This window comes from Pollachius pollachius (genome assembly GCF_949987615.1).
Source record: "Pollachius pollachius genome assembly, chromosome: 20".
Taxonomy (NCBI): Eukaryota; Metazoa; Chordata; class Actinopteri; order Gadiformes; family Gadidae; genus Pollachius; species Pollachius pollachius.
In genome coordinates this window covers 10,135,284-10,160,283 of record NC_136953.1, presented here as the reverse complement: position 1 = coordinate 10,160,283, position 25,000 = coordinate 10,135,284, and the positions used below count along the sequence as shown (strand labels likewise).

At 47.0% G+C, this 25,000-nt stretch overlaps 1 protein-coding gene across 3 annotated transcripts in view; it reads left to right on the top strand.

Annotated features, from left to right (window-relative positions):
- lrch4 (leucine-rich repeats and calponin homology (CH) domain containing 4) overlaps positions 1 to 25,000 on the top strand; it is a 35,377-nt gene that overhangs the window by 643 nt on the left and 9,734 nt on the right. For 2 of the 3 annotated variants that reach the window (XM_079757603.1, XM_079757602.1), the window contains exons 2-9: positions 16,192 to 16,336; positions 17,653 to 17,782; positions 18,889 to 18,994; positions 20,041 to 20,287; positions 21,494 to 21,590; positions 22,080 to 22,334; positions 23,146 to 23,204; positions 24,341 to 24,493. In XM_079757603.1, coding sequence (XP_079613729.1) covers positions 16,192 to 16,336; positions 17,653 to 17,782; positions 18,889 to 18,994; positions 20,041 to 20,287; positions 21,494 to 21,590; positions 22,080 to 22,334; positions 23,146 to 23,204; positions 24,341 to 24,493 — 1,192 coding nt within the window. The remainder of the gene's footprint in view (positions 1 to 16,191; positions 16,337 to 17,652; positions 17,783 to 18,888; positions 18,995 to 20,040; positions 20,288 to 21,493; positions 21,591 to 22,079; positions 22,335 to 23,145; positions 23,205 to 24,340; positions 24,494 to 25,000) is intronic. The other variant, XM_079757604.1, reaches the window with a different exon arrangement.

The window sequence follows — 25,000 nt, the reverse complement described above, 5'->3', positions numbered from 1 at the left end:
TTTCCTTATGCCTCGTTTGATGGTCGGCTTCATAACGTGATAACTTTCTTCGACTGATGAAGATTTATTCTCTTTCCAAACATTGTTACTGTATTGTACATGGCAGTTCGTGTGGTGATGTGGGTACACTTTCTATTTCATTTAGTCAAAAGTTTTTGATATTAAACGGGTGGGTGGTCTGTATGAATTGCTCAACAAAGTTTTGAAGTAATTGTACTGTGTACAGTATTAGTTTTTACATGTCGGTATTTTTACATCAGTCGGTATGAGCTACCTCTTGCCTCACCTTGTTGAAAAGAGGATTACCTCATTCAGGTTGGTGAAATCTATATTAGCTGGCTACCCAGCGACTTACAACAACAACGCCTCCCTTCGCTGGTCTCGGTGTTCTGGTAATTATGACCATCTGCTCGAATAGATCCACGACTAGGCCTTGTGAAATGAGTTTGCCTTGACACACGAAAGACACATAATCCCCGGAAAATGAAGAAGTTACAATTGAGAACACAAGGTTTTTCATAGTTCAATATCTTGCACATAGTCTGGTTAAAGTTGAACGTCTGTGCGTTTCAATGGGTCTCATCAATGTTGACATTCTTTGACGTCTTTTTGTTAGATGTCTGATTCAAACGCATGCATTGAAATTGTAATGTTCAAATTATATTAAAAGGATTCAGTCGTTATTTTGCTACAATCTTGACCTCAGTCAACCATCATTCCAGCTAGTCATCTATATTCACTCAGCCTAGTTCGTCTGAATACAGTGACACCTTGTTGACATTACACTATATGATGTAGCCTACACCTGCTGCTTTAGATAATGGCTGGTTGTCCCGAGATGATGTGGTGTTTTCATCCTCCCCAAGATACCTAGTCGTTAAAGAGTAACCCATCACTCAAATTATAGCACAAGAGCATAGACAAACACAGGTTATACCATTTCTGATTCTGATTGGTTGAAATTACTGCCCAGTTGTCATTGTTTGTTTGACCGATGGGATTCAGAAAGAGCAGTCGCAGCAGTCTGTAAATAAGGCCGTCAGGCCTTACTGTTCCTACGTATTTAGGGGCATGATGAAGCTCTCTGCCCAGCAGCACTTATAATGTGGTTATAATATGAGTACACTGCATGTCTACGTGAGGCTGAATGAGTTTCTGTAATAGCGAAAGGTCTGATTCAGATAACTTTGTCACTCAGGAGCCGTCCCACCAGTTTGACTTGCCCCGTTGACCTGTTAATCCTGTTTCTATCATTTCTTGGGATGAACTGAATATTAGTCACAATGTTGTTAACACCCATATTCAACACCCGTCCATGGCACAGTTTATGATCTTATATATCACAGAAAAACACTTTCAGCATTGCTTGCACTGCTGTGGATTATTATTTTGAGGAATTAAAGAAAGAGGGCTGTTGTTTAAATGGTAACAGGCTCGCTAAAGAATATGTGTTTGTGTTAGGAACCCCCCTTACTTCCTCCCCTTCCCTCTGAAACGGCTTGGCCCCTGGCAGGCCAGAGGTTTACACATAGAAACAGAATTCGGCTTCTTGTCTACACAGAGTGATCGGCCAGCAGCAGTCTCACCTTTGTTCCTCTCAGAAACAAAGGTGGTGTGTGTGTGTGTTCTGTGCACCCTCTTTTTTATTGGACACCACCGAGTAGCCCTTCACGCAAGATGGGAATGATATAAAAATGAATGACAGATTGGTGAGTTGAGAAAACTTGTAATAATCCAGATTAATTTAGAGTCAACGGTCGTTGTCCTGCTGTCTCCAGTACCCACAAAAGGAAAATGTCAACGGAGAAGAAGGATTGTGTGTGTGTGTGTGTGTGTGTGTGTGTGTGTGTGTGTGTGTGTGTGTGTGTGTGTGTGTGTGTGTGTGTGTGTGTGTGTGTGAGAGAGAGAGAGAGAGTGAACCCCAGAAGCTGTGACATGGGGAGCCATGGGAGTAAACATGTCTTGCCCAGTCCAGATTTATTTCTTCCTGCCCCAACCAGAATCCCTCACTTTCACTCAACTTCTGTTGCTGCTAAGTAGCCCAACACGTCATCCACTGCTATCACAGTACCTCAAATAGTTTTTCCTTTTGTAGAGTGGTCTGTGCATGTGTGTGGGTCAAAACTTGTTCTAAATGTTTAAAAAATGATACACTTTAATGAGCTCGCACTAGTAGTTAATTCATTTTGTTCCATCTCTGTGAAATCCCACAACGCTATAATGCACAAGGGAGTAAAGGGTCTGTCTGAAAGCAAATGAGTAACGTATAACGCCTCGGAAGGCCTATTTATAAAGCCCATTCATCTTCTAGATAGCAGGAGATTGTTTCATTTTTAACATGTCAGATGAGAATGATTACATAAAGAATTGCATTTTATTCAAGTAGAAGTAGTGTTCTCATCAGGGAAGTAAATGGTTATGGTTGGACGAAGCAGGGATTAGATACAGTGTGGAAACTACTATTTTTGTTGGGCTGTGTAGCATAGAATTCTAGTGCCCATGATTGTAGGTTTGAATCCAAAAAAGGAGACATTTTTCTTTAACGGGGCACTGTGAAAGATCTGGCCTATCATGTGAATTCGACAAAATATTATTTCTGTTCTATGCCCAAACATTTTCAGATAATTTCACTATTAACATTATGTTACGGGCTTTAACAATGTGTTTAATGTAAGTATCTGAATGCTAGTAAATAAAGAAAGCTTTTTATACCTTGGCAGTGCTGGATCCTGATTCAATAACGGTAAACCTCTGCCTTTGACAGTCAAATCAATGCGCTACAAATTCAACATGAACAACAGCGGTCAAACACAACCATCGACCAGATGTTTCCGTGACACCATAGACATATAAGCTCAAAGCACTGTGGAAGAATAATGATATTCCAGCTGATTAAATGCGATAATAAACAATAACGTTATAGATGAAAGTAACTAATATCTTACCATTGTTGGGAACTGTGCTTTATTCCTAGTACATAAGCCACTTTTCTCTGTTTATTCCTTAGCGATATCGAAGGTATTAAAAATGACAATCCTATGCTTGCAGGAAAGATAATTAAAAGTAAGAACTTGTTGTACTTGCATTGTAAGCACAAATAAACAAAAACAGATTTTTTTTTTATCATTTAAAAAACTGTTGTCGAAAGTCTCATGCATGGTCTTATGCATGGTCAATATTGGGTAAGTGGTTGGCATGTACCTTCACTCGTCGCATGATAGAATGTGTGTGGAGACTCTCCCTTCCATTCCAGGGCTAAGCTCCCTAACAGCTGAGAGATATGGCCTGAAGGCAAAGGCAACTGGGCGGGTTATGGGAAAGACTCTGTGTCTGTTGGGGGGGGGGGGCACACTGCCCTTACTCACATTGCTGCCATGTTCCGGTAATGGGGTTGCAACACCCGTCCTGGGATGCTCTGCTCTATTGTGTGTGTGTGTGTGTGTGTGTGTGTGTGTGTGTGTGTGTGTGTGTGTGTGTGTGTGTGTGTGTGTGTGTGTGTGTGTGTGTGTGTGTGTGTGTGTGTGTGTGTGTGTCCTCTTTCTCAGCCTGTCCCCTGCTCTTGCTAAGTCATGAGTCATACATTGAGTTTTGTTCTGTTTCTTGGAGTCAGGCCTGGCACAATGGGATCCAGTGAATTGTTTTGTTGCCGTTATCGTCTCTAAGAGGGATTGATACAACAAAATGCATATGTTTTCATTACTTTTAGATTAAAGAAACTAGTTTCAAAGGAGACCCTATAGTTATATCTACTATAGTCCCCTATCATTAAAGTGACACACCATCATAACATTGCATCTTCTCCGAAAAAAAAGACAACCTGATTAATACATTCAGAGCAAAGCAGACTTTCTTCTTTTCCACAGTCATACCTGGTTCCATGTGGGCATCCACACATCTTCTGGGCAGGGGGGAAAAAGTCCTTTCTACTTGCTTATAAAAACTTCAATGCTTTAATTTCCCCTTTCCTGCACATAAAATTGCAAGCTGCAGGCTTGAAACATCATGGCCCCTACAGTCAGACACAGTCAGACGCAGTCACAAAAAATCGACTTAAAAGTTGGTTGTTAAATGTATCAAGGAAATTTAGCTCTTGGTTGTTGTGACAACAGCAAGGCCTATCAGTTGCTGTTATGTTGTCATAGGCGCTAAGATTCTCTGAGATTATAGCGGTAAATTAATCTGAACTTTAAATATGGGGTCCAATTAAAAATAATAATAATTCAGATATGTGGATGCGATCAATACTTGAATCAGTCAATAACTTCACAAAATTGGAACCAATTCCAGTTATTGGCCATCCAAGCCCAGGTAATGATGTCAACATTATCAACATTGTGGCATTAACCTTGGTATCTCCAATCTTGACTTATCTTAAAAGCCTTTGCTTACACTCTTTATGCAGCGAACTTGTGTGGTTGGCCCCCTCTCAGAGTAGAGCATTGGTCTAAGTTGAATGAAATGTCTCTGTGCCTGATTTCTCAAAGGTCCTTTGGAAACAGCCCCACTATGGTTAGAATGAGCTCCCAATTATTGTGAGTCAAGTGCGTTGAGCTTTTTGAATCAAATCTGACACGCTCAAATGATAATCCCCTGCCTTCCTGCCCCTATTACTCTGCAGTCTGTTGGTCAGCCAGTAAATAAATGTCCCCATTGTGTTGCATTTACTGCTGATAAACAGCTAACCGATATACCTACCTACATGAAAGGCCTGGGGTTAATATAGTTCCTGTTCAACCCGCCCAAGTTTTGGGCTGTGTGCGTGCGTGCGTGATTTATTGTAAAGTGTTATGTGCAAGCATTGATTTTTGAATCTGCCTGTAATATGTGTGTGCATATGGTAGTGCAGGCATATGGTTTCACTTTGCCGTGTAAGTGTGTGTGTGTGTGTGTGTGTGTGTGGAGGAAGGCCTGCTCAACGTGTGTTCATAGGTGGCCCACTCTTGCGCAGTGCCGTTTCTTCCGGCATGCTGCGGATGTGGGCTATATACCCACACTCGACTTCTGCTTTTATGGGCCTCCTTCCGATAAGTTCAGTGCCTCATTCTCTCTCAGCAGCAGCCTCACATTTTGGTTTGCTACAGCAAGTTTGGTTCCCTTGGTAACACTGGGCTCTGCATCAAAGGATCAGATGTTATGACTTGTCACACTCCTTGTATGTTATCTAACGCTGTATCATTTAAACTGTCAGGACTTACAAGTTGAGTTATCATTGTTATCATTGTCATCTGTGTCGAACCACACTGAAACATGAATGGGATGTTAAATTTCAACTCACTTGCCACCCTCATAAAAGTTAAGTTTTTTTTTTGATTTATTGTGGATCTCCCCTTCTAGTGAATCTCCCCTCTGTTTCATCCCAACCCACTGCTAATGCAACACGTCTATGAATAAGACCGCATTAAGAGAGCATCCATCTCCTAATGTTTTTCTTCCTCCCTTCATCCGTCTTTCCAAAAGTGCCGGTCTGTTCTCTGTCAGCAAGCCCGCAGATGCTAGCTGCTGCTGGGGGTGGTGGTGCTGGGAGAGGGGCCCTGGGTGGTGCATCTGGACTCCCAGAGGACGTCATATGAGAAGGAGAAGGCACGGAGTGGCAGGAAGGAAGAGGAAGAGGCTTACCAGCCGGGCTCGAGAGCATCTCATTCTGCTAAAAGAAACAACAAACAACAGTCGTGTCCATTGAGTTTGTTTCCTAGAGTGCTTCACTGAGTACAGGTTCACATCGTTTTCCGATACCTTATCCACTCTCGATGTTGGCCTGATGTGTTTAATGTGGGTGGGAACTTCCCAACTTCAACCCACTATACACACAGTTGTACCACAACATTGAAAAAGTGTTCAGTAAGATTGCAAGGTTGTTGATCTTTCATTTGATCCTAATGTGTGCATTAGGATAATGTGGAATGGATTTTATCTTAATGTCTTTCGTAAAATACCTGTAACTCATCATGGTTACAAAGGATTTAGAAATGAATACATCAACAGCATCACAATCGTGCATTTAATGACATGTTTAAACAGGACCCCATTACTGGAATGTCATATTAGTCATTCTCGCCAAGTTACTTCCCTTTGTTAGGGAAGGTCACCAATCTTTTTGGCTGTTTTAGACAATGAGGTCAGCAGACGTTTACATTGCCATACTCTATTTGGGGTGGGGGGGGGCGGTGACGATGATGATCACTGCTGTCACTGATGAAGGATTGCAGCTGCACTTTGCAATGCGCCAGGGGTAATTGGCAAAGCCAGACTCTGTTTCAGCACGATCTGGCCCCAACCAAGCCCTATCTGACTCAGAGAGGAGAACATCATGTCCCTGGCGACCTGAAAGCAAACAAGCACCTCTAACCCATGTCTGAGGTCTTCTCGGTCAAAGCTGTGAATAATTTGGTAAGCGTCTCAGGGCTTGACACCGCTTGTCAAGCCCTTGCACTGCTACGCACGCACCTCGAATCTGTGATCCGATCCGTCCTGTTCAGTGGAATCATACTCGGTGGAAAGATTCTAGATTTTTATTATTATTAATCATTTTGTTGGCCACTAAACACATAGGTCCCATGTAGGGCCGGGTGATATGTAAGCTATCAGCACACTGATAGGTTCAACAGAACCCTTTTTAAAACATTGCCTTTTCTGTCAGACTTGGTCTCTCGTTAGTTCACGTTAACTAAGCATCGGGTGACTGTCAGCTCTCGTCAGAGGGGCCGTTCTGAGGTTGGGCCGCTGCCCTACTGTGTAACGCTGTACGAGTGTGCACACATAATCCGCTGATGTAAAGTGGACAACTTGGTGAATAATGAAAGCTGAGGCCATCCGCTTTCTTTGTTTTTCCATCTCGTCTTTTGTGAGATAGCGGAGTCCTTTGGCTGTGCCGCAATGGTGGGTTCGGGGGGTCCAGATGGCGTATTTAGCCGGGCTTTCGCTACACGCTGGCATTAGAGGGGAGTTGGAGAGGGAGGGAGAGAGGGAGGGAGGGAGGGAGGGAGGGGGTGGTGGAAGAGGCCTGGAGAGGCCTGTGCTGCATGTATCCATGCACATGACAACACCACCAAGCACACAGGTTTTTTTGGGGTTCTCCGCACTGCCTGATGAAATGCAAGGAGATTAAAGCCAAGCTGTGCGGGCCCGCTGAAGAAAAGGATCCCTTTTTAGTCATCGAAAAGCCCCTCATATATGTCAGCCGCGTTTGGGTGATGTGTTGCTAGGGTTGGCTTCTTCATTATCATATTTTTACATTGCCAAAGGCAATACTTTGATTGCTGTGGTTCTCATGATTTTAAAGTGTATTCCATGCAAAAATATAAGAGTTGAAATACTCTTCAACCTTCTAGAAACCCGGTCCCAACTATTCGTTCAATGAGAATTGGCAGAATGGTTAGAAAGTGAGTGTGAATAATCTGTTTTCCACTGGAACAGGTCGTAACAAGGCTAATTCATTCCAGAGAACCAAAGCACTTGTTGATATCACCACACCGACACCAGCCCGTCCACTGATCCATGCCGCTCTGACACCCCTGCCACGCACAGCAGTTACAGTTACTATGGTGATTTGAGGACATTTCTACACATTCTCTATTTCTCTTTTTTTGCAATTCGCCGCGACACCTGGCGTTTCTTTTTCTTTTTAGCCCAACCGATTCACCCAACAATAATTCTATGTACAGTAAAAGTATTTTAAGCTCAAACATCACTTTCATTTGTATGAATATGTTGGACTCCTCACTGGTAGCATCGTTCCTCTTTTGCGTGCACATTAGGTCCAAGATCTAAGAAAAATGACGCCAGATCCGATTGAAGAAGTAGCCCTTCGTATACCTTCACCACAACAGTTGTGTGATTTAAATTGTGCATGAATTTAAATGCTATGAAACCAAAGATCAGACCTGTATACAATATAAAATTGCGCTCAACCATCGGCATATCAAACCTGAAAGCACCGTAACTTCTCCAAACAGAGTACTGCGTGTTTGACCTCAAAATGTGTCAACGCTCTTGCGTCATTTGCCTCAGAGGCATTTGCCTCTATCTGCAAGTCTGCGCTGCATGTTCCCATGATTCTGCATTTAACAGCCTTTTCTTGGGTATGTATCCCACGCTCGGATCGCTGGCATCTCGATGCTCTGTTGACGACAACCTGACAGCAATTATGGGCCACGAGACTACCTCTACACACAGCCCCGTGCTCCACACAAGGACTCGCAAAGACAGGGTAGACCTTGGCTTTCGCCTGCTCTGGCTCTAATGCCCTTCAATCGTTTAGTTCTGATCTCCCACCGTTTACTCCCCTTGCTACAAATTGTCCTCTTTTCCTGAGAGCCGCTCCTTTCCAAAGTCCTAGGGCTCAGCTCAAGCTCCCTTCATCAGACACTTCATCAAAGAGTAATGACTCCCCCTAGACGTCCGTCCTCGCCATCCCAAGCATTTCCGGGCGACAGAGCCTCTCTCTGGAGCTCTGCACCATCAGGGAATCACAGAGGCTCTCGGCATTTGAGTCTACACTCTGTGACTATGGACGGCCTCTACTCCGGTACTCTGTGTTTCACATTCGGCCTCTGATGCGTGCAGTCCGACCTTCTCGTGTGAATTTGTAGTTGCGGTTTCTCCCTCTGCTGCCACACTCAGGCTCACCCCCGCACAAAATGCATAGATAAAAATAAAAAGATAAGGCCACTTTGCTTGGACTTTGTCGTGCTGTAGATAGAATGCATGCTCATGGATCACAGCAGTCGATGTCTTCAAAGCCCCTGTGAAATGGCATGTGTGTGTACCGGTTTTTCTTTTTCTAAAACAGGAAATTGGGACAGAGCCCCATGGGGACAGGGGATTGACTCATTTCAAGTCAATCTCATTCAAATGAGTTGTGCACACAACCAATCCTGTTCATTCAATACATGCGCATGATGTACCAGGATAAATGCATTCTGTGTGAAGACAAGTAATTTGAAAGTGCAATCAATGGGTATATAAATTGCAGCTCAATAACCCTAGCTAACACCCACAGTATTAGCTATTAATTGCTTAGAAAATAGATAATTATCTAATCTTAACATTTCTTTCTCATTCCCTCGCAACACCGTTTCAACAGGAAACGACAATACCACATTCTGTTCGTGTGACACCATTCAACAAGGAACTGTATCTTTGTTGTCATGCCAACGCTTTAAACGTTATGCTCTGGTACTGTAAACCAATCTACTGGTCGTTGATGCGTGAAACTGCCTTTGCAAAAGGTGTGGTGATGGGTTGGGATGATGATTCGGTAGCAGATATTGTAGCACCTAGACTCACTCCCTTCTGCTGCGTTAGTCTGTTTATTGTTTGAAATAAACAATGAACGACCACTAAATGCAGTCTAGGCTTTACATTGGGCTGCCTTTCCTTCTAAAGGAGTCAGGAGCTCATTTGAATATGGACTGGCAGGTGGAGCCCTGCCTGTGATAACACACTGTGATTACATCACTTGGCACTCATTAGTAGGGATCAACTTCGACAAGTACACTATGGGTGGTGCTGCTGGCCTCGCTGTTGCTGTGTCAGTGTTGGGTTACTCTTGAATTTGTGTGTCGAATGCCCCCCCCCCCCCTTAATGATAGAGAAGTTGAGGTTGTTTGCCGTGTGTATTTATTTGTACAGGTCTTCACATTATAAGGATAGGCAGATGTGTGACTTTTAGCAGAAACCTTCGGTGACGAGATGCAGTGTATTTCTGTTCAACACAGATGAATCATTGAACCTTTCATAGCACCTTTTCTTTTTTAAACACAGCAAATGTACACTGAACCTAATTTAGATTATATTATGAGTTAGTAACTTTGCAGATGAAATTCATTGAATGTTATTGTTTCATTATGTGACAAAATACACTCTATGGGTACCGGTCCTGCTCTTGTGTGTTTCCCCACCCGGCATGTGGACTCAGAGCTGTGCTACCATGTCTGTTGTGGGTCAACTGTCTGTCTCTCTCTCTGGAGTAGTTGTCTAGTCATCCTGCTGGAGCCACTCCTTGCTCTCTCTCTCTGCTGTGTGGAAACAGCTGCGGTACCTTGTCTGCATCTCTCTCTCTCTCTCTCTCTCTCTCTCTCTCTCTCTCTCTCTCTCTCTCTCTCTCTCTCTCCCCCCCCCTCTCTTTGTACCCCCTTACTGGTATTACGAGCCTGTTATTCATTTGCTGTAGCCCTTTTAACCCACGCCGCTTTTCTCGCGGCACCTTCCTTCCTTAGAACATGATATGCATGGCATTGTGTCGGCGTGCCTTTTGTGGGCATGTGTGACTGTGCGCACAGTTTCATAGTTCACACAAGCGCTGCGTTTCTCCCTCTCTCACTCACACACCCATAGAGACACAGGGTTTACGGCAGGCTGACATGAAGCAACGCGCCGACTTCTGACCAGCACAGTAGCGGTAAACAGAGTAGTCCTTCAGAAGGCCTATGAGGACTCGTGCAGGGTGGTAATCGGCTTGTCTAATCTCCCAATGATCTGCACCAGGGAAAGGGGTGGAGCTTGAATGTGGCCGGCAGTTCTCATCGCCGCCTCTGCCGTCTACTGAAGAGCAGTGTCTGCCTGGTTTGTTTTCACTCCTATCTCGTCCTCCCATCCGGCTTTCAGGTCTGGGACGGTGGACAAAGCAGGGCTTGTTTTCCCTCTTTCTCTCTGATTCTTTTCAGGTTGTCTCTCTCTCTTTCTCGATCGGCCCTTTGATCATCGTCACAGAAACGTTTACACAAGCAAACAATAAGAACTGAGGATGGATGAAGAATTGGCAAAGAGGGAAATCTGTAATCGTCACTCGTCTTGACAGATTTTTATTAGACACCTTTACTGCAGCACATGTTAATGTGTAACTAGTCCGTCAATGTGCAATGACACCGTTGCCTGTCTGCGTCTATAAGGTGTTGCCTGCGCAACATTCTTGCACATCGCCCTGGTGATCAGGGACCTTAGCTGTCAAGCCTCTCAGAACAACCCCAAGGAATTGGGCTCAAAGTGAGCTGAAATGCAATAGGTGCCCACAGCTCAGAGTAGCAACTGGGAGTGTCGTTGCCAAGACTCCTACACCGACTCTCTGTGACTCCCTGCTTTAAGCAGTGGATGACATTACTATTTTACCAACTTATACCTTTTTAAGAAGGAAATATGACTTTATTTTGAGCTGCGTATTGCTATTGAAAGAATAGATGAATATAAAAAACAATATGAGGTGGGTTCCTCAATATCTTCATGGTAAATTATGTAGAGGCATGCCATTGCGATCCGAGCACAACAACATTCACAGCGATGTAGTCATTGTTTACATGGACCCAAATCTAATCTGATTAGCTGGAGTGCGTGATTGTGCTGCTGCAGTAATTATTGAGGAAAAAGCTGATTATCACTGAAAAACTAACTACACCCTTATGCTTCATTCAGCAGTGGAAACTGGTTTCTTTGGACTGACCTGAGCCAGCCTGCTATCCATTGGGTTGTTTGAGCTTGTAATAGGATTTACTGGTGGCGCAACACACACACACAACTTCTACCAGTAAAGGATGGGCTTATCCCTGTGTGTGCCTACTTACCATTCTCTGCTCCGCTCACACCCTGGGATATTATTATTTCACACAGTCAGTTACACAAGCCAGAATCTGGCACTGATTTCACATGCACTATCGTTTCCGCATTATCGGATGGAGCTGGATCTGTGTGTGCGCTTAACAGACACATGTGTGTGTGTGCAATGTCTTGTGTGAAGGGGGTTGTGGCTGTAGGCCTTGGTGCTCAAAAAGAGCTTTCTTCTTTCACCGAGGAGTCTCCCAGGAGCTGAGGTCAGCGGGTCAGCGGTAACGTTGGTTGCCCTGGAGCTCATCACACTGGGGACGGACACAGTCACACGCACACGCACGCACACACACACACACACACACACACACACACACACACACACACACACACACACACACACACACACACACACACACACACACACACACACACACACACAGATGTGTAAACCCCTGTGGGTATTTATTTACCTCCAAAAGCTTGCATTAGAATGTGGATTTTTAGATCCGCGTTTATTTGACTTCAAGTGATCCAGAAAACAGAAAAAGGCAGACCACGGTGTACGGTTACAATGTGTGTATTTTGCATGCTCTGGGGATACATCCATCTACGTTAACAGTTAAGTATAGCTTCTAGGCTTTCTTGGCTAATAATATGTTACCTGGATACCGAAGACTTGGAGAATCTGCATCGTTGCCATGGAAACTCTGCAGGGAGTACATCGGGTCAGCAGCGAAACTGACAATCACGTTACGAGTACGGCTTCGGGGTAACTTCTTTGTCTAAGTGTGTGCCTACCCGTGTGTGTTTAAGGCAATAGGTTCACTAGTTTTCCTTGTTTGTCGGAACCTTGTCATTGGATCCACTTTGGTTCCTTTAAGGGCACCACTGAGCTACGCTTAACTTAACTTTAACGCTCTCCTTTACGCAACTTTTATATTTCATACCCACAAACCCCACTCCACTTTTCCAAGTTGTCAGGCAGTCGTCAGCGAATCTCCATCTTGACTCCACCCCCTGTGAAAGGCTTTTCTCCCGGCTACGTTCGTAACTAAGCGCATTTTGCAACGCTATGCGGGCCAATATGATCTCTCGCTCAGGTGCTATTCAAAGGGGTGTGACCTGCAGGTGGAGCTCAGCCTTGTCATGTTGTTTTGTAGGACCGGGCCCAGCTCGAGGCTGGCTTGCTGTCCCAACCACAACAGCCAGGCCCTCTCTGTCCGCTCGAGTGAGCGCAGTGTGGATACATGCCCAGTCTCATCTCCCCACCGGAAGTCCCTTCGTCTCTCGTGTCTCTGAAGCTCTCTCACACTCGTGTTTTAAGTTTACTGTTGTTTCCCCAAAGCCATTACATCACTGAGACAAGAACAAAATGGTGGCTTTCTGTCTTGTCCTTCTTTCTACAGTACCTGAGGATATAGTCCTTTTAATATGTCCGCGACTGTATTGTTTGTAGGGTAAAGATAGGTGTCCCTTGCCTTGCCAGAGTAGAAAGTAACAAGATTTTTATTTATCATATTACAAGGTAGTTCTGGGAAATGATATTGAGTTATGATATTGGCTAAGGGCCAAAGTATGAGCACAAAAGTACACAATAACATATAAAGGCCAGGGCTCCTCGTTCCTCGATCACTGCAGAGCAAGGAGGTGGACGCGGTCTTCATCGGTACTGCATCTTCTCCATCCCCCAATGGACACACACACACACACACACACACCCACGCCTTCCCTCCACCCACCCTCCATTGTTCCGGCCGCCCCCCTCCAGCTATGGGACAATGGAGGGCTCCAGATTGGGGAGAGCACTCCAGCCTTTGTGCTACTGTCCACTATTTCACTGCTCGTATATCTACTGGCACACATGCACATACACAGACACATGCACATTCACAGACACATACACAGACACAGACACAGAGACAGACTGAGATACAGACACGCACAGACACACACATACACATTACACACACACACACACACACACACTCCTGCGTGAATGTAAACATAAAAATAAACATTTTTTATGTGCAAAAACAACCATTGCTTCTACTGTACATGTGGTTTTATGTCGACTTAATACGAACACGTTGTCAGCATGGCGAACTGTGCAGTCTTTTCATTGTTGATTTGTACGAAGCAGCCGATGATTCTACTGTACACACATTTGTATATCTATTGGAACATGCACGCACAAGACGTGTGTGTGTGTGTGTGTGTGTGTGTCTGGGGCGGGAATGTTGGCAGGGCCCCGTCAGCCCTCTGTATTAAATAGGCCATGTGAAGCCCGCCTGGCATGCAGGCTGATTCAATGGCGTTCATTAAAATGGGGTGCCGTTTTCCGGTCTCCTGGGCCCGAACCTAAACAAAAGCCAACTGCGTGTCGTTTCACTGCACTGAAAGAGATAAGGCCTATGTGGCCGGACGGACATTAACACTACATCATGGTGCTGGTTATTGTTTTGATTCTTTTTAAGGGAGAGAAGACATTAATCAACCATATCACCCTGAATCCTAGACGTCTTGTTTTGAAGGAGCTGACAAAGCATTATCCCCCCCCCCTCTCCTGGCCTATTTTGTACACCATCAGCATCCAGCAGTCGATCAATAAAAGCCTACCGGGGTGTCTAACGGCGGCAAATCCTGTCTGAGCGAAAGGTTACCGTTAATGGTGTGCTTTGTGCACTCAAACAGGCCTATGGGTAAATCCTCCATTATCGCATGCCTTGTGTGCTAGGGAGATGGAGAGACACACACACACACTCACACACACACTCACACTCAAACACACACAAAGGTGTGTTTGAGTGGTCAGGCCAGATATCTCTCTCGCGGTGAGGGAGGGAGGGAGGGAGGGAGCACGAGATAACTGCAGGGTTTACGTGGGAGGGAGGTGCGGGGGCCATGCGTAACGCAGAGAGGCTCAACAAGGCAGCGGTGGTCATTGCTAGGAGGAGGGTCCGAGGGAAGACCAGGCCCACGGGACCAGAGGCAGCGAAGAAGGAGCGGGGGCTGAACACAAGGCCCTGGAAGACGGACGAGGGTGGGGTGGAGGGTGGAGGGGAACGAGGGTGGAGGGTGGAGGGGTGGGGGAGACTCCAAAAGACAAAGGAAGACGGTACACGCAGATGCAGAATGTGGATGTTGATGGTGTTTGTTCTGGAGAAAAGTAGGAAGTGGGAAGACAAAGAAGTTGGAGATCAGCGGGGCGAATATCCTAACCCTAACCCTATTTTTTTTTTATATAAAACAAATCCGAAATTGGAAACGCCAAAACCAAACCTAATGCAGACAGTACCTGCTTTGATGAAACATAAGTAGCCTAAATGCATACAACTTTTAATTTGTGCATATAATGGGTGCATTTCCTGTACTCATTTTGTTTTGAGGTCATCAAAAATGTATTTGCCTTTTCTGTTGTACTGAACATCCAGGCTTGCGTTTTATATTACTTGCGACAAAAGGACCATGAGCTGACCTGAATATCCCTGGAAAGGGAAGTGGGAATAAATGGGGTCTATATTTAGATGGCAGGAGGCTTAGAATCCAGAACGCGGGCAGAAACGGAGCTGAATCTAGCTGGCCTCTGCTGTCCTGTATATTCTGGCTATGCTAGCATCTTTTCTGACCATGGCAATGTTCTGAATGTAGTTTTGATTGTTGTTGGCTCTTTGTGGTGGTGTTTATTATGTGTGTACGTTTTTGATTGGAAATCCACTGAGTAGATCCCCAACCCAGAACCTCGATGTGGTTTCAATAGGGTACAGTAGAAATAGGTCATGCATGACATCATCTGGCCCAAAAAAAGAAATGGGAAAACTTTATGAATGAAGATTAAATGAGCTCTAAAGACCATCAGCGTTAAAGGTCCAGTCGCTACGAAACAAAGATGCTAGTGTAGGGAGCGACAGCGAGGAAGAAGTTAGTTACTACTTCTGCCTCAGTTACTGACCCCTGATCACATGACCCTCACATGACCATCTTCAAAGTTAAACTAACTACTGTATGATGATATGTGCGAACAAAATAGTGTGTGTGTGTTTCAGTGCTTTCCATTTCATTTTAGTGGTTGAATAACGCTCTAAAGAGCTATATTAGCTATTTAGAGCTAATTTAATCTTCATTCATAAAGTTTTCTTCCATTTTCTTTTTTTTTGGCCAGATAATGCATGACCTATTTGCATTGTACCCTCTTGAAACCACGTCCAGACTTTGGGTGGAGGATCTACTCAGTGGGTTTCCAATCGAAAAACGGGCACACATCATAAACAACACCACAAACAACAATCCAAACTACACACAGAACATAGCCATTGGTCAGGAAAATGGCTTGAATATAGTACCTTCTTTGTCATATGATGTAACCGTATGAGTGTGTGCCGTTTGTTCACTCAAACCAGAGTTTAAAAACTTTTATTTAACCTTTTAATCCCGAAACGCGGTTTTTTTATTCTCATCAAAAAGTCAAAGTATAGTTCATCAAACTCATCAAAGTATAGTTTCTTGTTCTTTTAGGGTCTGCTGAGCCGGCAGTCGGTTCAAACGCTGTCCAGTGTCTAAAATATTAACGACGTGCGTGTGTGTGTGTGTGTGTCTGTGTGTGTGTGTGTGTGTGTGTGCGTGTGTGCGTGCGTGTGCCTGCGTGTGCGCTCACAGACTTGTCCAAGAACTGCCTGTGCGAGCTGCCCGAGGAGCTGTGCCACTTCATCTCCCTGGAGACGCTCAGCCTCTACCACAATGGCATGCGGTCGCTCTCCTCCGGGCTGGGGAACCTCCAGGCCCTCACCTACCTCAACCTCAGGTAACCCCCCCTCCCCCTGTGGCCGCCCTGTGGTGGGGCACGCCCTGCAGCGCACACACAGGGGCGGAGCCTCGCTCTTCCTCTTATTTGAACCATCAACATCTCTTACTCCACACCTAATGGCACCACTCCCCTTTGCCCGGCGAGTCGTTTTTAGATGAATAATGTAAGCTCTGGAGGCAGACCTGCTCGAATCTGGGTGAACGGGGCGGATTTCAGGTTCTTTCCCTGCGTTTTTTGTTTCGACCAACCGCGTGGAGGGATGTGGGCGTCTATGAAAGGGGTCACGCTGAAAACGCAAACTCATCGGCGCTAGTAGACCTTTCCCGGTAGGAAGATGAGCTAAAACATCCTGTCTGAGATAAAGTGTCTGTGAGGGTTTCAAATGAACACTGTGTAGGCTGGCCGCTGTAGAAATACCGTTATTCAATTCCCCTGTTGAAAGCTTTATCGACTCACAAAACTGAGTTTCACTACGGTGGAAATATCCAGCTAATGAAACTGACACAAGGGTTAACTCTCCCCTTTCAGTTTTTGGTTTCCGGCCCAGTCTCTCTGCTCACCCCGTCCTCCCTCCCGCTCCCACCAAGTAGCTACAACATAGTCGTCCTGCTGGATCCCAGTTCACCTCTCCCCTAAACCTCCCCTCTTTAGAGCACCATTCATAACTGTAGCGTGAACCTCAGCTGTATTAGTAGAGTGGTGAGACGGGGATTCAAACCCTGATCGGCAAACAGAAGGTAACCCCTTCAGAGCTTTGGGAGGTGTACATGGCCAGCTGTGGCCGCCCGGACTCTCCTTCTCGCCCACATGAAACCAGCCCACACCCGTCCCACACCGGGAGAAAAATACACACACGAAAGGAACCCCCCAACTATGAACCACCCACCTCGGGTGTTTCTGAGACCCAGCCCACCTGCACTGATTCATTGTGCATGTATCTCTACAATTGCATCATATTGTGTGTGTGTGTGTGTCTCTGTCTGTCTGTCTCTCTCCTTTTCTGTCTGTCTCTGTCTCTCTCATTTTCTGTCTGTCTCTGTCTCCTTTTCTTTCTCTCTCTCTCTATATATCTCTGTCGCTCTCTCTCTCTCTCTCTCTCTCTCTCTGTCTCTGTCGCTCTCTCTCTCTCTCTCTCTCTTTCTCTCCGTCTCTCTCTCTCTGTCTCTCTCTGTCTCTCTCTGTCTCTTTCTCTCTCTCTCTGTCTATCTCTCTCTGTCTCTCTCTGTCTCTCTGTCTATCTCTCTCTCTCTCTCTGTCTCTCTCTGTCTCTCTGTCTCTCTCTCTCTATGTTACTCTATGTCTCTCTCCCACAGTCGTAACCTCTTATCCACCTTGCCCCCGGCGGTGTTCCAGCTCCCCCTGCTACGCGTGCTCATCGTCAGCAACAACAAGCTGTCGTCCCTGCCCGCCTCCATACACACCCTCACGCACCTCCGACAACTGGTATGTCGCACGCACCGGGCGCCGTTGCCTCGGGTTACATGCACACAAACACAAGTGTGAAGTGTGTATGCCTCGATCAACCGTATCACTGTGCCTCCTCCTCTTTCCTGTGAGAGGATCACACTGTGGTGGTGCAGCGGGGAGCTCTGCCACCATGGCACCTCTTCATAGAGTCACAGTCCTCCACCCCTCAGGTAGACTTAAAAGACCTGGGTAGACTTAAAGATGCCACCGGGGAGAGGGAGAGAGGGAGGGGGAGGGAGAGGGAGGGGGAGGGAGAGAGAGAGAGGGTTTGTTTAACAGTTTTGAACAAAAACTCGAACCTCTCTGCTCCCTCCCTCCCTTTACATGTTTCTCTGTCACCGATAAGTGTTGCATTTCACGTACCTGTGATTGGCGGGTAAGATGGATTCCACGAACCAATCAAGGAAGAGATGCCCTGAACGGTCTCAAATTCAAATCGGCTTTTGCAGAGGACGAAGACGCTCATTAGAAACAGTTGGACACTTCGTAGAGAGAAGCTGAGCTTGGAGTTTTCAAATGTTCTGATGAGGTGTGTTTGTGTGTGTGTGTGTGTGTGTTCGGTTGCCATTGGCCTGTTGGCTTGGCTTGAATCGTTGCCTGTAAGAGGATATGCAATCATGTTAAATGATGACTGCCAGCGTCGTCGTGTTTAAAATATCATGATACGGTTGTATAGTCTGCACTGTCTTTGATGTGCAGATATGCCCATTAAGTTTTCACAGTCTTAGTCTAACGTCACACATTAAAGCTGATGTAGGTAAGAATTTAGCGTTTTAAAGAGAGGGAGCAGAAAACTGCCAAAGAAAGACAGATGTTCTTTAAACTAAACAACCAAAGAAACATCCACTCTCTCGCCGTTCCCTCCCTCTCTATCTTTCTCCACCTGCATTACACACATATGTGATTGACAGGCAAGATGGCTATCCCAAACCAACTAGGGAGGAGATGCATGTCAGAAACGAGCCGGGAGTTAAATTTGGACTCTCCCTGATCATAACACAGCATGGCTGCATCATATTCCTCCAATACGTGTCTGTCCTCCTGAGTGAGCTCTAAGGACTGCTGTGGTTTCCTCCTGCCAGGACGCCAGCTGCAACGACCTGCAGGCCCTACCTGCAGAGCTGGGCCAGTTGGACAGCCTGAGAGACCTGAGCCTGAGGAGGAACCAGCTCACCTCTCTGCCTGAAGGTACGGCTGCTGCCACTTCACCTCTGAGCCCGCACGCACGCACGTACGCACGCACGCACACACGCACACACACACACACACACACAGAAACACACATATACACACACACACACACATAGAGAAACACGCACATAGAGGAACACACACACACACAGACACAGATACACCCCTTGTCACCCACCCCCTCATTAGCGGTCGGCTTGTGTTTCCAGCCCCCCTAGCCGTTTCTTAAACACCCCAAACAGAGGAGGTTCAAAACACACGTTATTCAAACAGGGCCACTAATGGCTGCCTGGCCATTTGTCTCGCAGGCGTCAAGATAAAAGGGCTGTTTACATTCCTACATAGAGGGGTTTTTACAGCAGCTCTATCCTGATGAAGATAGCAGGCTGTCTGAATGTGCAACTTCATGAATCACACGCCCCCTTTCCCTCACACCGCCTCCACGTCCCTACCTGTCAAATGATTTGCACGTACTTTGAGCTTGAAAGCTTTACGAGTTAAAAGCGACAACAACCAATGTGTTTGTGGTTGGCCTGGGTATTTTTAAAACCTAATCCTATTGGGTTTATAATTATATACCTGGGCGGATGGATCTAGCTGTCGCCACAAACATGTGGCACACTTCAGATACAGATGCGACACAATGTGCATCACTACAAAAAATGACAACTAAATAGTCAAGAAAATCGAAATAAATACATGGATTCACATAGATCCAAAAGCATAAAATAGGACAGATGCACAACAAAAATAACTAAGAACACCCAAAGGCTCAAGACTCAAGACGTATCCCAAAGGACCTGATGACACTCTGCTTGTCTTACTGACCCCTTTTTCGTCTAAACCCTGTCCCGTCGCAGTACAGTACCATGCACTCTAAGTGCCACGTACCAATGTCGTTCTTATCATCCGTCCATTTTGCATAATGAACCGCGACGGCTTAAGCCTTGACACGACATGACACCCATCCACCTCTCTCTCCGCCTCCGCCTCCCTCTCCCTCGCCGCGTCGAAACTCTTTTGTGGTCGCGCCTTTCCTCCAGAGATCTCCGAGCTGCCGCTGGTGCGCCTGGACCTGTCGTGCAACCGCATCTCCCACGTGCCCGTGTGCTACCGCCACCTGCGCCACCTGCAGAGCTTCCTGCTGGACAGCAACCCTCTGCAGCTGCCGCCCGCCCAGGTCTGCTCCAAGGGCAAGTACCACATCTTCAAGTACCTCAACATGGAGGCCTGCCGGAGGAACCAGGAGGAGCTGGAGCGCCACATGAGGCCCACCGGATTCACCAGCTGGTAAGGAGCGCCGGCCCGGCTGCGTTCCCGAAAATCAGAACCAAACTGGGTTTTATTCGCCAAATGCATCGATGGACGCACAGGGATTTTTGCCTTGGCATCCAGCGCTCGACACAGAAGTAGACAGACCGACAAAAAATGTGCATAGCTCTAGTAAGACATGATATTAAAAACAGTTAAATAAATAAAGGAATAATAGAATAGTCAAAGTCAGACTCCTGTTGGACGGAGGGGGGGGGGGGAGTGCAGTCATTGATTTAGGGGAGAAATAGCCTTTGGCTAAAAGCTATTTAGGTGTTATGAGCTCCTTGTCCTGATGGACAAGAACTGTTCCCAGTCCCAGTGAATGGTCCGTTACGTAGAGCGAGTCAAGACCGCCTCGAGGATATAAAGTCAGTCTGCCTCTATTATTATAAGTTTGTTTTAAGTAGGCCCCTGAGCAATTGTCATATTTGAATCACGGTTAGTCTCACCACAAGCCTGTATTTCCAGAAGCGCTGTTCCCGGCGTTCAGCCAGTCTGTGATTGGTCGTGCTCGCATGTCAATCAAGGCCTTGACAAGTATGCGGTTTTTGACAGTACAGTGAATCAACGCTGTGACCCCAGGCTTTCTGTACGGAAACGAGCGACACCAGGCAGGACGGAGCAGAGCGACAGGCCTGTGGGGGGGGGGGGATCAGATCTATTACAACAGCACGTGTTGTGATAGATCTGGGTTTGGTGGGGGGGTGTTTCATCATCGTCATGGTGATTAATTCGATCTTGATCGTCTCTTGCTGTAGTAGCACTGGAGTGTTGTTATAGACGATGCTGCTCTTGAGTTATGGCCCGGTCTTAAGTGCAAAAGAAGGAGTATGAAGTTGAGTGGGGGGGGGAGATACTCAAGCGAGACGGTAGAGGAAACAAGTCTGAAGGAAGAGGAATGATGTGTCTTGAGGGTTCAAATAGGAAGTTCAAAAAATAGTCTTTCTTCTGACGGTTCAGCCGTCCTTATGCAACGTGTGGGGGGAGTGTTGTGTGACACAGATCCGGCCCCGGACTGATGAAAGATTCTGAGCCCTGACGGGTGATTTGTCAAATAGCAGAAGTTACTGGAGGATGGTCGGGGTTCACAGGGAGAGAGAGAGGCATGAGTCAGTGCTCGACTAAACCGGGTGTGTGTGTGTGTGTGTGTGTGTGTGTGTGTGTGTGTCTCCCTCCCTCTAGCCTTTCGGATCACGAGCTGTTCTCGGGTCAGTTCGGAGGCCTGGATTCCGGCTTCAACAGTGTGGACAGCGGCAGTAAAAGATGGTCCGGAAACGAGGTGGGTTTTGAAAAAAAAAAAGCATGTGCACACAAGCATGCGTCCTGCTCATATATATCTTGTCACGCATATAACGAGCAGTACATAACCGCTTCTGCATCATCCAATGAATGAGTTCAGAGTGAACCTGCTCCGCTTTCCTGTCCAATCAGGAGGAGTTTATGACTAATGAAAATGCGGGATTTACAAATACAATCCAAATACTCTGATAGTCCCTCATGGGTCAATTTGAAGCAGGGCGGTTGAGAACCGAAGAAAACATACACCAGCAGTCCTACACATAGGCCTGGAGACAATCACAACACAGGAACATCAGGGCAGAAGGCTGACCTGAAGGCAGTGAACCATGGAGGCTAATGAGGAGTGGGAGGGGGCTTTACAACTGCATGGCTGTGTCTGTGTGTGTGTGTGTGTGTGTGTGTGTGTGTGCTGCTTGGCTTTACTAACCAGCTCACCGCACGAACACTAAACCCGCTCCTTCACGCCCAGTCGGCGGACGACTTCTCCGAGCGGTCCCTCCGGGTGGCCGAGGTCAGCCGGGACCAGAAGAACCTGGCCGAGGAAGAGGAGGAGGAGGAAGAGGGGGAGTCACGACCGGGGGCCCCGGCGGGTCGACTCCTCGCCCCCCTCCCCCTGGTGAACGGCGAGGCAGAGCAGGTGGACTTCATCGACAGCAGCATGACGGCGGAGGAAGAGGGGGACGAAGACAACCTCCCCACCCCTACTCTCATGTCCGTATCTCTGGTATGTCAACACCCGCCTCCGCACCGGAAGCTCAGACTCTCTCAGACTTTTCCCAAACGCTTCCCTTCATCCCAAAGTCGGTGGGAACTAGAGAGAGCCCAAGTGCAACCGGGACTTTTAGCGTTTGCATTTGATGTATATCGGGCTTCCTTGAATGTTTCAACACAGTGTTTCAACCGTTTGTCAGGCAGTGTATGTTGTCTTGGTTCTTGGTGGGGGCAGTAGCTGAAGAGGTAGAGCGGGTTGGCTGGTAACCTCAAGGTTGCTAGTTCGATCCCCGGCTCCTCCTAGCTCCTAGCTAGAGTATCTGGGTGTCCCTGAGCAAGACACCTCACCCTAACTGCTCCCGACGAGCTGGCTGTCGCCTTGCATGGCTGACGCCGCTGTCGGTGTGTGAATGTGTGCATGAATCGGTGAGTGTTAGGCAATATTGTAAAGCACTTTGGATAAAAGCGCTATATAAAAATGCAGTCCAGTCATGCATTCTCTGCCCTATGCATACACCGCTAAGTCGAAATCCCCTTCTCGCATACGTGCAATCCAGCAAATATTGACAAAGGTTGATGTAGTCTGGCATCCTCCAGTGTCTAAAGTCGGATCCATCTGCCCAAGGCACCATGGTTAATGATTTCCCCGGTTTGGTTCACACCACTACCGAGCCCAGTGGTTCATCGATGACGTGATGCTTTACTCAATGTCTTCAGTGCCAAATTAACACGTGGACACTAGACCAGGACGGCTGAGCCCTGGAGCCAACCAGTGGATACCTCTTACAAAGTGTTTAATGATTCCCCGTCTGTTCTGTCAACAGATGGAAAAGAAGGAGGCGCTGTCTGCATCCCAAACACAGGACTCTGCGGCATCATGCAGGTAGGCTGTTTCCTTTTAGGGTTATTTATTTCCTTACTTTAACGTGTGTGTGTGTGTGTGTGTGTGTGTGTGTGTGTGTGTGTGTGTGTGTGTGGAGTAGCCAATCCATGATGAATCATCCGTTTGCCCCCTTCTCCGTTGAATCCCTGATTGTGAAATTGGCAGTTGATGAAAGTTAATACCAAAAAAAGTTCCACCGGAAGTGGATGACATCACCTTTCCCTGATTCGAAGCGTCACAATAAGGGTTGCTTAACCCTTGGTTGGGTGGGGAGGCTGTGGTCTACTTTGACAGTTGGGTTCCACTTTACATTTTGGTGTGTGTGTTTCATGACCAGCACTGTGTACACTGCAAGACAAGTCTGTGAATGACATAGAGCTTTTCCTCTGTTGTGGGTTATCTTTTTCTTTTCCTCCCTCCGGTTGTACTGAAGGCCTCTCTCTATCACCGTATTTGAAGAGCTGGGAAAAGTCAATACAGTTCGGACCATACAGTGTTACTCATTTACTACCCTTCCAAACTTTCACTACCAGCAAATAGGGAGACTCCTGAGTTAAAAAACTACCATTTTCCACAGTGCTGTATTGCGTAGATATTCTAGTCATGCAATGTATAACATGGCAGATTAGCATCGCTCAATTATTTTGCAATTTCAACTTCCTGCCTCTTCTGGACAACGGTTGCCGGACAGGATGTGAAGTCGTCCCTTTCCAATTGGGGTCTTCATTTGATAAAGGGAAATGAGATGTTGACAAGGGATGGTTAAAGTCTACGACTCCGGAACCAACTTTTGAGGAGAGATTTTTATATGTGGATATACCATCCAGTTGTTCTAGTCATATCTGTATCCCCAAGAAGGGTATGTCATTTCACTACATAACTACATCCAGGATTTATAAAGGGGTGATCACGTTAATAACTCGACAGCGTTTCTAAAGTTTTCATAACGGCGCACGTCGGCAAACACGTACACCGATGCGATAAGACTGCGATGCGCCATTATCGGCCGATAAAGCCCCCCCCCCCCCCCCCCCCCCCCCCCCCCCCCCCCCCTATATATCAGCCGGGCCCTTAACTGGTTTTCTCCAAATGCAACGCCCGGTAACCCACCCCCCCCCGCCTCCTCCCCGTGGCAGGTCTGATCTCAGGGTGGCGTTGGGCCCCGTCTCCTCAGGCCCTCCCTCCCCGTCCAGCCCCACCCTGGAGGAGAAGAGGAGGCCCAACACGCTGCTCATCTGGCAGGAGAGGGAGCGCCAGCAGAGGGAGCGAGAGCGGGCCCGGGGCGGCATGTGAGTCCCCTGTCCCCCTGTCCGCCCGGCCCCTGGTCCCTTAAAGGGGGACCTGCTCCACCGCCAGGCGGGAGTGGGATCGGCCTTACAGGCCGTTTCGAACATCCGCCCCGTGTGGCATCGCCAGTGGGCGTGTCCGCCTAGATGTGTGCGGGATAGATCGGTCCACCAGCACTCCCCAGCGGACTGCAGTAAACGTCGCTCATCTGTCCAGCACAGGTCTAGGTGGACACGCCCGCTAGTGATGTCACATGGGGCAGATGTTCGAAACGGCCTGTAAGGCCGTTTCGAACATCCGCCCCATGTGACATCGCCAGTGGGCGTGTCCACCTAGATGTGTGCGGGATAGATCGGTCCACCAGCCCTCCCCAGCGGACTGCAGTAAACGTCGCTCATCTGTCCAGCACAGGTCTAGGTGGACACGCCCGCTAGTGATGTCACATGGGGCGGATTTTCGAAACGGCTTGTAAGGCCGATCCCGCTCACGCCTGGCGGTGGAACAGGTGT